General features: G+C 40.8%; 1 protein-coding gene across 1 annotated transcript in view; it reads right to left on the bottom strand.

The window, feature by feature from the left end:
- Positions 1 to 10,296, bottom strand: part of LOC146835053 (vitamin D3 hydroxylase-associated protein-like) — a 411,367-nt gene extending 401,071 nt beyond the window's left edge. Inside the window, exon 1 of the mRNA XM_085602722.1 lies at positions 10,053 to 10,296. Coding sequence (XP_085458848.1) covers positions 10,053 to 10,262 — 210 coding nt within the window. The 5' untranslated portion in view covers positions 10,263 to 10,296. The remainder of the gene's footprint in view (positions 1 to 10,052) is intronic.
- Positions 10,297 to 12,277: the final 1,981 nt, after the last annotated feature.

Raw genomic sequence — 12,277 nt, 5'->3', positions numbered from 1 at the left:
TTTGCAAAAAAAGAAGTTTGATGAGAAATAATTAAAAAGTTCTATGGTGGCATGGAAGTAGAGCTCTCCTCAAACTCAGGTGGTTCACACAGAAGTTGGTCAGCTAACACGCTTGATTCTGACCAATCATCCTCCTCCTGTGCTGTTTCAGGAAGGGTGTGATTCTGTGTTGTGAAATGTTGGTTCATTTTGGTCATGGTCAATCTCTCCCTGTTTTGAGGCAAGAGACGGGTCCTTCTCCCTATAACAACTGTGCCAGCTACACTGAACGCACGCTCAGCAAATACAGTGGCTACAGGACAAGGCAGATAATTTATTGTCAGCCTGTTGAGCTCTGGCCATTAGCGGATCTCCCCATACCAATACATCAATGGATTTTGATCCATATAGACCACTTTTGGGTCATCCAGATACTACTGCAACATCCTCTGAATGGTCATTGATACTGCCACTTGCTTGATCTCGTTTACCTTCTCCTTTGCACTGTACTTAAGCCCTGCCATTTGAAACCAAGTCAATGTAGAGGTTCTGGACAATTCTTGTGTTCCTGATGTTGTTGCCTTCGATGTTCTTGTTGCTGGAGTTGGCTGCTGTGAGACAACAGGACTGTCCTCTCTGAAAGTTGAAGGGGGCAACCCAGAATTGCAGAGTGGGACTCTTAAGTTCGAGTTGTTCTTTTTCGAGGTTTCTGACAATCTTCCTCTTGTATTTTGAAACATCCTCTTTAGAAAAAGTAATGAAAGTGGGCAGAATTGTTTTGTACCATGCATCGAGTAGAGTGGCAGAAATGTACTCTTTGAATGAGATTATGTCATTTTGCATTCTTGCATTACAAGCTAAGAGAAAAATTAAGCTCTTAACCAAGGCATGCGCTTCTGGGTTTTCATTCACACCGGCAACCTTTTAACTGGTCCTGTAGCAAATGCAACAATGTGATAACTTCGCCCATCGTACTGTACTCCTTGCTAATTTCCCGTGGGAAGAACTTTAAAGGAAGTAGCATCTGTGTCAGGCATTTGACTAGACGCCATTTGCCTGCATCAATGGTCATAGCTTTCCCAATTGCACCCTCTCTTCCTTGAATGGCAAAGTCATTGATCAGTCTGTACTCAATCAGACGTTGCAATATCTAAGAGGTTGAGCTCCTGTGTGTTGGCACCTCCTGTACCAGGGCGTTTACTGGTACTCTATTAGCATGCTGAAAAATCCACAACTGCTTTCAGGCTTTAAAATAATTGCTGAAATGATTGCAGATTCTTCTGCAGGTGGTCAGTATGTTGCTGACAATGCCTTCTTTTTTAGAAAGTTGTGCACAACCAGGTTGATGCAATGCTCCAAACATAGCCACTGTCTTGCCATGGCCTTGAATATGTTATTGCCATTGTCCATGGCAACAAATCAAATTCTGAGACCTCTGGGTTGCAGCCATTCAGACACCTTGCTGTTAAATGTATCCAAGATGTTTGCAGCTGTATATGAGTTTGTGATTTCATAATAGACGTGTAGTACACTGCTGTTGAAGAACAAGTGGAGAAAAATAATTTTGTATAGATTTGTGTTTGTTAACTAAAGTGACTGGTCTGGTGGTCTCTGAAGAACCCTAAAAAGGGAGTGGCCCATACAGGTACCCTTCATTTTTCTTGTTGGAGATATGGGAGCCAATGATTCTAAAAGAGGAGATTCTTGCACAGCAGGAAGCTCAATCTCCAGATTGGCTCCCACTTCAGGCATAGCTACTATTGCTGGCTGCCGCTGCTGTCCACGTTGCTCTGTTTCCTAAAATGATTGGGTACGACTTATTTAACGAAAGGGGCAAATCAAATTCAGTCACTGCTCGTTGGCGTCAACACGATTGCAGTGTCTGCCTCACTGACAGACATGGTCTTCAGCTTAAGTTAGGGTGGTGCTGTTGATACAGGAGTGCTGCTCTCAGGTTCCTCCCCCTGAGGCAAGTCTGGCAGGCACATGATTCCTGAAAAAGCTGGTGGAAAGCTGCTTCTCACTGACCACTTTCTTGGGGTCAATTTTCTTTGGGGCCATTCTTAAAGCTCTTAGTTGGCATTAAGCTGCAAAAGCAGAAGAAATTGGAGGACTGGCATTACTGCACAGGCCTTCTGTTTGGCAGTACTGCAGGTGATGTCTAAAAGTAAACAAGCAAGACAAACATTTAATGAAATGTGGCATTGTTGCAGTTTGAATTAGTACAGACAAAGGCACTATTAGTGTGGTTGGTTGCTTAGGTAATAATAAACCAACCTCTTTAAAGTCAAATCACATCACCATACCATAAAATGTAATTTCTAATCAAGATAACACAGCACACAGATATAGCTCTCTGCTTTATCTCCATTTATTCTAAAGGAGACACTTGGGGCACTCTGGGTAATGCATGGGTAAATGGAAAAATATTCTTTAAAAAAATGGTCAGTGTGCACATGTGGCAGGCAATGAGTTACAGGGGAAAGGAATAGTCATTAAAAAATGAATGATGCTGATGTGTCTGCAGTGCACCGCAGCCAGCGTGTCTAGGCGGAAATGGAATTATACCTTAAAAGAAAACTGAATTATGTTGCTTTGCTGTGCACCTATATTGGATGGATCAAAGCAAAATGAAAAATAAATGAATTAAGAAATTTAAAACAAATTAAATAAAAAAAACTTAAAATAAAAAAACTGAAATGTAAATACAATTATTTAAAATGAAAAACTCAATATTAAAAAAAGTCAATTAAAAAATTAAGAAGTTAAAAAAATTAAAATATAAAAATAAAAAATGATCAATAATTGCTGATGATTGTATGAGAGGATGAGAACAAATCTATTGTGAGGCAAGGAGGTGAAAAATAAAAAATGCAAGTAATATATATGCCCTAACCATCAAAATCATAGTTGTAGTATGCATATAATGCAATTATCCTCAAGCATAATATTTAACTGATATCACATCCATCCATGGAAGCCTATGACAAAGGCACACTGACTAGATTAACAAAATAGCCACCATTCACATGGTCAAACAACAACAGTGAGTAAGGAGGCCTGGGGAGCAAAGAACACATGCAATCCTATGGCAAAGGCACACTGGCTGGATGCACAAAATGGCTGCCAGTCACATGGTCAAACAAGAACAGCGAGCAAGGAGGCATGGGGAGCAAAGAACACATGCAACCCTATGGCAAAGACACACTGGCTGGATGCACAAAATGGCCACCAGCCACATGGTCAAACAATAACATCAAGCAAGGAGGCATTGGGAACAAAGAGAACACATTCAGGCTTATGGACAAAATGAAATGAAAATTAACTGAGCTATAAAATGTTTACAACAACACACATCCTCCCAAGGCATCAACTATTATCCTACATATACACTTTTTGAAAACACAAAAAATGTGAAACACAAAAAAGATTAACAAACATACTGAACTATGCCACACTGTTCCCTTGCAAAAGAACAGAAAATAACTGCTAAAATATAACTAGACACCTACTAAAACTGCAGGCCACCCACCATAATGAATTAGACAAATTAAAGAAAAGTACAAATACAAACTGGTGCATTCCCTCTATCAAACAAACAACACCTATATACAAACATTTTTTAACTTGCTTGTGAAATCTCAAATGCAAGGACCTTAAATCCAATGGCATATATGCAGCAAGCAAAAAGAGTGATACTTTTAGCTCCACATCCAAATGAAAAGAGATTTGGAGATGGACAAAGCACTGGGAGGAGCGAACAGGAAGTTGGAGTCTCTAGGGCACTGCATAACAGTTAGGAAAAAAATGTTTTTAAAAAAGGCTTCTCGAATTAAAAAACAACTTGAATGGCCTGTTGGAAAAGAAAATCTACTCGAAAAACTCTTTTTCAGTAGATTTGCAAGAGCTGCATGCCCAATCCGAGCGGCACTATATTGGCGCTGTCATGGCTGGAAGCAATTTGGGCAGGTGCAAAATCTTGTGCTCGCTCTCATCCAGAGAATATCGTGCCGCTCGTGAGCAAGCACCCAAAACAAATCTTGAGCGCGCAAACGGGAACAAAAACTCCTCTTTGCGCCAGAAGGCAGAATCCAGGAACTCCGCCGGGGAGCGCGGAGTGCCAGAATTCCAAAAACTCAGTGAGGGGAGTTTTCTGCCCAGGCCTAAACGTTATCTTCACTGCAAAGAAAAGAGTATTTTCAAACCAAATCCACCAGTCATTAATGTAATGAACAATACATAACGGCCAATATTTTTTACATGCAATGTTACAGGGTTTTATGCAGCACACATTGGACAAAGGTTTCTTGGCGCTTAGAGGTGATAGCCTGAGCCAACATAAATACACAAATACCTGGGCGAACAGGTGGCCTATTAGTAGCTTCCTTAATTTCAGAATGTTCTATCTCTGTTTCATGGATATGGGGAGAGAGTTCCAAAGTTTGGAAGCTAAGTAGGATAAATGCCTGCCCCCTATTCTCACTTTCTTGAAGAGGATTGTAAAGGATGGGTAGGAGTATTGGGAGAAAGTCTTTCAAAAATAAATTCAGGAGCTCGATAATGACAAACTAAAAACCTTGCCGAGTGCCTTAAATTGTACTAGTTGAGGCCCCGGTGGGTAAACTTTTACATTATATTGTCATAGAGGGTCTCTGGTTACCTTCACAAACCATTCTGGCTCTGCCTTGTGGTTTATATAATGTCACTAGAGCTCCTTATGTGCAATACTGCAACATTGTACACATGAACTTGCAACATATTCTCTATCAATACGTACGTATTTACAAACAAATGGACACTTCATAAAACACTATGCAAAATTTGCAATGTAGCAGATAAAAAGACCAGTGGCGGCAGACACAAATAAAGAGTGGTGAGGCGGTGGAGGGTGTGCGGGGGGGCGTATGCGGGCAAGCACATGGCGGGGTTTAATAATTCAACAACATTTCAAACAAAAACTGTTTGAGCGCAAGGGCGCACTATTCACAAGCCCAATATGGTGCGTAATTTGTGCAATATACATACAAAATTTTAAAAAAAGATAATCTAGAAACAATGATTCTTAATCAATATGTTCTAAAAAGTACACAGTGGATCAATAAATTCAATCAATAAGTTCGCATTTGTTGGTTATCAACAGATTCCTTGAAATAAACCCCAGTAAGTCTTGGGGGCAATGTAGAACAAACGTGGTTAATCAAGAGCATAACTCCAAAAGATAGAATAATGTCAGTCCAACAACTGCTATCTTCTTTATTATTTCCTTATTTTCTTATGTAACTTTTCAAAGAAAAATCGGCATCTCGGTTTCCCAATGCAATTCGGTATAAAAAACTTTGTCAGGGGAACACTGCAAAAACATATATAACATGTGTAACATATCTGACCATCTATGTGTTACTAAATGAGCACACATTTACAGGTTTATTCTGAAAACTGATTGTTAAAAAAATGATTGTTAAAGAAATGGTAATGGTTTCAAGCCCAAACACCAGATTTCTTCATCAAGAAATGTGTGTAAATACATTTTTCAATCCATAAATTCCAAGGTGATAGCATAAATCTTTAAAAACCATGCAGAGTGAGTTAATGTCGCAAAATCAAAGCAATGGGAATACCCCGTGTACAGAACATGTAAAGATGTGCAAGCAACATCGCAAATAATCGTGAAACAACACTCTGTGCGCAACGCAAGCGTCCTAACGAGGTGAAAAGCAGACTGTAGTGTTTCCAAGAGATTTCAAGTGTCAAGAAAGCAACACATGCTAACTTGTCTCCCTTGTGTAACGCAGGAGGACTCACCTCAGAAAATGCCAGAAATGCAACTGTGAAGCTGCTACATATGTGTGTCAAAGATATGAACTCTGCAAAACAAACAAGGTGAATGAGTATAACTAATATTGTTCTAAAGTTAAAAAAGTGTCCGGCATCACCCAACAAACAACCATGGTATTTCACCTACTCACGGCGAAAACAACTGCATGTAGACCACTAATTTGCCGTTATAATGTGAGTTCCTCGATGTCAAAAGTATCCCTGTGGAAAATAATTACGATTAATAATATCACCAGAGTTGCGGGAAGCGTTTAGCTCAAGAGACTGATTACAAATGCACCCAACTATTATTAGTTTACCTTCGGTGTCGATAAGCGTGTGCAAGAAGTCTACTCCATAGCCGTCAGCATCAAACCGCTCCGGTTTCTTCAAGTGAGCGTCTACGTATGCGTCAAGGCGAATGTGCACTAAATATAGAGAACGGACTTCCATAGCCGAGTGAAAAGTGGAAACAAACTAAGGGACTGGTGGGTCTCAACAGCTAGTGCGCGTCGAGTCGAAAAATAAATAATAAAGAAAAGAGTGTTCATGTTTAAAGAAACATGGTCAAAATACCAAACATACAGGATATGGTGTGAAAGTGTGCGCAACGATAAAAAATGACAAAAAAGTAACTAACCATAATGATTGAAACAGGAACCCTCTTGCATAAAAAACTAACGCGTGCCCCCCTATTATAGGATGCAACCATGTTTATATAGCCCGAGAGTGATATTGAACATTCTACATGTTTTTTAAGAGTTACTGCCCACTTTGTCAAAAAAATCAGCAGAAGATTGTAGATGAAAACAAACAAACAATTGTAAATTGGTAATCCCAATAAATGAGAAGAAAAGCTGTATTCACAAAAAGTAGATAAGTTCTATCTTATCATTCAACCCACAAAGACTCAAGGTTTTAAGGAACCGTATCCAAAATGTTTCTCTTTGTGCCATATACCTGGCGGGATCAACATGTGGCAGTGCCGACACCTGCTCTAATATAGTGAAGCGTAATTGTGGTATGGTGTGTTTTTTTTCACTCCAATGTACTGCTAAGCAAGATTTCATATTGGCAGTGCGAATTAAGCTTTTATGCTCAGTCAATCTTATTTTAATTTTCCTAGTGGTTCTTCCCACATAAACTAGTCCACAGGGACATGTAATGTCGTAAATGACCATACTGGTATTACAGTCCGATGTGTGTTTAAGCTGAATTAATTTCCCTGTGTGTGGGTGCGTGAATTTATCACCAACAATCACATTGCTACAGTGATCACAGTTGTGGCATTTCCGCATACCTAGTTTACCGATTTCGGAGCTCGGTAGAACTTTCTTGCATAGAATTTCTTTGATGTTCTTTGATTTGGAAAATGCAAAGATAGGTGTGCCATGAAAAACTTCCTTAAAATCATGTTCTTGCTCTATGATTTCCCAAGGCTTTAGGATACACCGTTTAATCGCGGTGGCAGCTGTGGAATATTTCAAAACGCAAACCTCTATTTTTGATGCAGGTTTCATTGATTTTTTAAAAAGCTGTGATCTATCAATGCTACAAGCTTTTTGTTTTGCTGATTCTAGAACTTCAATTGGATAGCCTCTCTCTAAGTATTGTTTTGACAATGCCTCAATGTCTAATTTACCCTGGGTGTCATCTGAACTGATTCTACGGACCCTAATAAATTGTGATAATGGTAAATGATTTTTAAGAGCCAATGAGTGAAAACTATTGTAGTGTAGAGCATTATTCATGTCTGTGGATTTTTTGAATACTCGTGTGGTTAAACTATTACCTTTTTTTTCAAATTAGAATATCTAGATAGTTGATGACTGTGGGGTTGATGGAGTGAGTGAATTTGATTTGCGGATGACAGTTATTCGTTGTGGTGATGACACTTTCTAATGCCTGCTGTGTTCCTTTCCATAATATCAGGATGTCATCTATGTACCGAAGGCACAGTAGCAAATGGTCTGTCCATAAATTATTGTTCATGATGTATGTGTCCTCAAATTTGGCCATAAAAATATTTGCATACGTTGGTGCCCCAGTAAAACCCATAGAGGTACCTGTTTTTTGCAAGTAAAATTGCTGTTTCCATGTAAAATAGCTATGGTAGAGGCTAAATTGCAATAATTCAAGAAGAAAGATATTGAGTGATTCTTCATAGTCATGTTTTAACAGCATCCATTCTACCGCTTCAATACCTTCACCATGTGGAATCGATGTGTATAATGTTAATACATCAATAGTACCCAGCCATACCTCACCGTCAATTGGTATTGTGACATTCTGTAGTTTGTTAAGACAGTCCATTGTATCTTGCACGTATGTCTTCCATTTCTGGACCAGTGGTTGTAAATAATGATCTAAAAATCTCCCCACTGGTTCATGCAAATAGCCGCATCCGGTCACTATGGGGCGGAATGGAGGATTCAATGGATCTTTATGCATTTTGGGAAGCATGTATATGTGTGGTCTTTTGGGGTAATCTGATATTAGAAATTTATAGGTGTTATCATCAATCCACCTGAGATCTTTGGCTTTGGACAGAATTTTAAGTAAGATGGTTTGAAATGTGTGTGTGGGGTCTGAATCCAGAACAATATAGGTGTCAGTGTCTTGTACATGCTGATCAACTTTGGATTCGTAATATGTAGTATTCATTACTACTAACGCTCCCTTGTCTGCAGGTTGGAACGTCAGGTTCTTATTCTTAGCCAGATTCCATAACGTAGCCTGTTCCTTCTTGGACAGGTTGCTACTTGAAAACTCTCTTTGATGAATAGATGTCAAATCTTTTTTGACCAATTGTTCAAACAGGTCAAGCGCCTTGTGTGAGATGGGGGGTATAAACGTGCTTTTAGGTTTAAAGACCTTTGTAGGAATGTCTTGAACTTGGTCAGTTGAAGAATCTTGAATTACGTGATGGAAGAACCAACGTAATCTCATTTTTCGCATAAACTTAAAAAGTGCTACTTCCGTTTCCAATTCATTGGTATTGTATGTTGGAACGAAGGACATTCCTTTATTTAAAACTGCTTGCTCATTAGGTGTCAAATCGACACTGGAAATATTCATCACTAGTTCCTCTTTGGGTTCCGACGTGCTCTGTTTATTTTTTTTGGACCCTTGTCCCCTCCTGATTCATTGGATTTTCCGACCGATTATTCTTCTGGTGGATGGTTGGTAGTGTGTCCTGTTTCTAAAAAAGAATGCTTGGATGTTCCACTGGTGGAAGCAATACTTTCTGCAGCTTCAGTAGACCTCATCGTAGTATTAAGAGGGGTAAGTGGTTTAATAATTAAAATAAAAAATGTAAAGCCTTACCTGGTGTTCCTCACCCTCCTCTCCTTCCAGTTCCTGGTCCCAGCAGTCCCTGGGACTGCATCACGGACTCCCTATCCAATCCCTTCACTGCACTCAAGCATGACAGCAGCGCGAGATTTGGTCTGAGCGGACTGGATTAATGCTCGCTCAGCCACAGGGAGTCTGTGCTGTTTCTCCAACCCGGCTATGCCATCAATACACTGGGCTGGGGAAACCTAAGTGTGCATGTCAGTTTGGGCGGCCTAAGACTGCTGACCAAGCTGACATGCGCACTTAAAAGTGCACCTAGCACTCCTCCTCTCCCCTCCCAAGGCCTGGCAACACCACTCCTTGCACATGCTGGCTCAGCCAGCAGCTGAAAAATAAAACAATAATAAGATACTCTTATTTTCCAGCTGCCGGCTCTGGGGGCGATGCTCCGGAGGAGCCGCGGCTGAAAAAGACACAAAATAGGCACTTTGGACCAGACTATACAACTAATTGTCAAAAAACCTTTTTAATAATACATTTATCTCTCGTTCACCACGTTGACATATTTTGGTCAAAGCTTAACAGTCGGCACATTCACAGGGGGTATTAGAAAGCCAGGTTTGCAGCGCATCCCAGGCTCCCATGTTGTTTCTGAAATCGGATTGCACTTCGCTTTAAGGAAACGAGGCAAATTATCATTTGTGAGAGGTAAAGGAACCGCCCGCCCTCCCTCCCTCTGAGCCTTTCCGTATCTATTTTGGTCTCCGAGTCGTTTTCTCGGCATTGTGGTACTTGTAGTCCCGTTAATCTAATTATGAACCCAGTACTGCAAGCACCACAATTAAAAAAAAAACAGGACTGGAGAAGATAACGAAGCGTGGAATTGGGCTATTTAAGAATTCTGCAGCCCTAATGGCACTTAATGATTCCTCCTATTGCCTTCTTTGCCTTTGTGAAAATACCTCTTTTTTAAACCGCTGAACTGCCCTCTCCATTTCTCTTAGTCCTAGTTCGCTGCTTTTCTTCGCCTCCTCCGTCTTCCTGCGGATGTTTCTCTGCTTCAGCCATCTCAGGGCTACGAGGGACGCCCCCGAGCAGACGACCAAAGCCGAGAGAAAGGTGCGGTCCGACGCAAACTCCGGCAGGAGCTCGCGGAGGGTTTCAGCCACCATGGTCAGACTTGTCTCTCGCGCTCTTAATAAAGCAGTCAGCGAGGAATGCTGCTGCCAGAGTTAAATCACCCGGCGCGTTGGATGGAATCCAGGACCACCCTACCATGGCCTCCCCCCGCCCCTCCTTGTTGACTTTCCGTCCAGAGGCTCACAACACACGGACAAGATTTTCTAGGAAGAGGTTGTGTTTCTAGCTCTCAGAGGGCGCAATGTTTTATTTTATATTATAGAAACGCAGTTTTTAGTTTGCTTAGATGCATAGTCAAAGTATATCCAAAAGTTTAAAAAGACACTACCCAGATACAAAAGTCGGTGATTTAGCAGTAATGTTTAGTTTTGGTATAGCAAGTGCTTTTAATGAGCACAAGTCCGGCTCTAGCGCTGGTGGCGCCCTGTGCGACAATGTTAGCCCCCCCCCCCTCATGACCACCTCCCCCACAGATTGTCTCACTAGCACCCTTTAATAGTGACAAAGTCTCCATAACCACTCTCTCTCATATGCATTGAATCAGTTATATAGCACCACTCATACCAGTGAAGGATGTCGGAGCACTTTGCCTCACACACACATTACACAGAGACGATCAATCCTACTTGTGTAAATCAGTATATAGGAAATGTTACATAAGCCAAAGGACTACAGGGTGTAGGAGTCACATGTCATCCATACCGTTAGGCAGCACAGTATAGTTTAGGAGTGCTTAGTGTGGAGAAGCACAATCTCAGAATTGAAAAAGAAACAGCATAGTTGGGAGTTCTCTTTAATAATAAGAATCAATTTCTACCCCAAATGACCCTTTTTGCAACATTAATCCATGCTTTAATGTATACTTAGCAGAGCGTATGCAGTTCTATGATGAAATTTAATGTCACTGTTCTATATTAGGACTTTAAGTTATAAATTGCAAGTTACAAAAGTATGTCTCTTTTAAAAGCAGTAGCCTGCTGAACTAATTACATTATATGCGCCCTGTAATCTGCATGGTACACTTCTTTGCAGCAGGCATGTTAACCCTCTGCACTACCTTCACATAAGTCAAAACCCCAACTATACAAAACTCCGATCTCTCTCCAGGAAGAACATTAATGATGGAAGTTATCTTGACATTTTTGTGTTGCCTGGTAATTGCTGCAGGAAAGGAAGGTAGCAGCAGGTTCTTTAAAAATATAATAAACTTGCAAATATATTGCCCCCAGGAAGCTAGCACCTGGTGCGGTGGCACCGGTCGTACCGCCCTAAAACCGGTCCTGAATGGGCAGGTGCTGGCTGGTACTGAGTAGCTGCACTTCTTACATTTGAAAGGGAGCGCGCCTGCACTACTCACAACGGCACATTTGATGGGCGAGTACCAAGACTTTTCAGGAGCAAACAAGTACTCTAGAGAGTACCTGCACTTCTATATTTCCATTGAAATCACTGCTCATACAGCTACTCAGGTTTCCCTGGTGTACAAGTCTTAAAACAAGAATGGGGGGGAACTAGCTAAGTTAGGTTGTATGAAAGTGACATCATGGTGCATGATATCACAGAGTGTAACACAGCAAGTGGAATCGCAGGAAGTGGTCCCACAACCCCTGACCTCATAGAAAGTGAAATTACTAGAAGTGACATCAGATCTTCAGGCCTTACACATATGTTTAGCTGGAGCACCTTCCAATATTTAACAAAGTAGATTTCGCGTCAGAGTTGTGCCAAAAAAGTGACAAAACTCCAGTGCAAATTCTGGTCCTAAACTTACGCATTTGTTTTTTAAAACTTCCACAAAAGGCAACAAGGAGAAACGTGGTAAATCTGTTCTGCCTAATTGGTTGCAATGTCTGCATTTTAAAGTATCTTATGAGGTCAGAGCACCTGCTGCATTGATCTTTGTGAGCCCAGTAAATCTCTGGGAATAATAATAAGGGTAAGATAACTCTGGGTGATTAATGCACTTGCTGGAGAGATCTGTGTTTTGTCTAGTCCTAGTTTCTTTTGAATTAAAGTAGCATAGAGGGTTAATATGTCTCCTGCAAAG

This window comes from Triturus cristatus, chromosome 4_2 (genome assembly GCF_964204655.1).
Source record: "Triturus cristatus chromosome 4_2, aTriCri1.1, whole genome shotgun sequence".
Lineage (NCBI taxonomy): Eukaryota > Metazoa > Chordata > Amphibia > Caudata > Salamandridae > Triturus > Triturus cristatus.
Note: the sequence above shows the minus strand (reverse complement) of the source record. Positions and strands in the feature narration are given on the sequence as shown.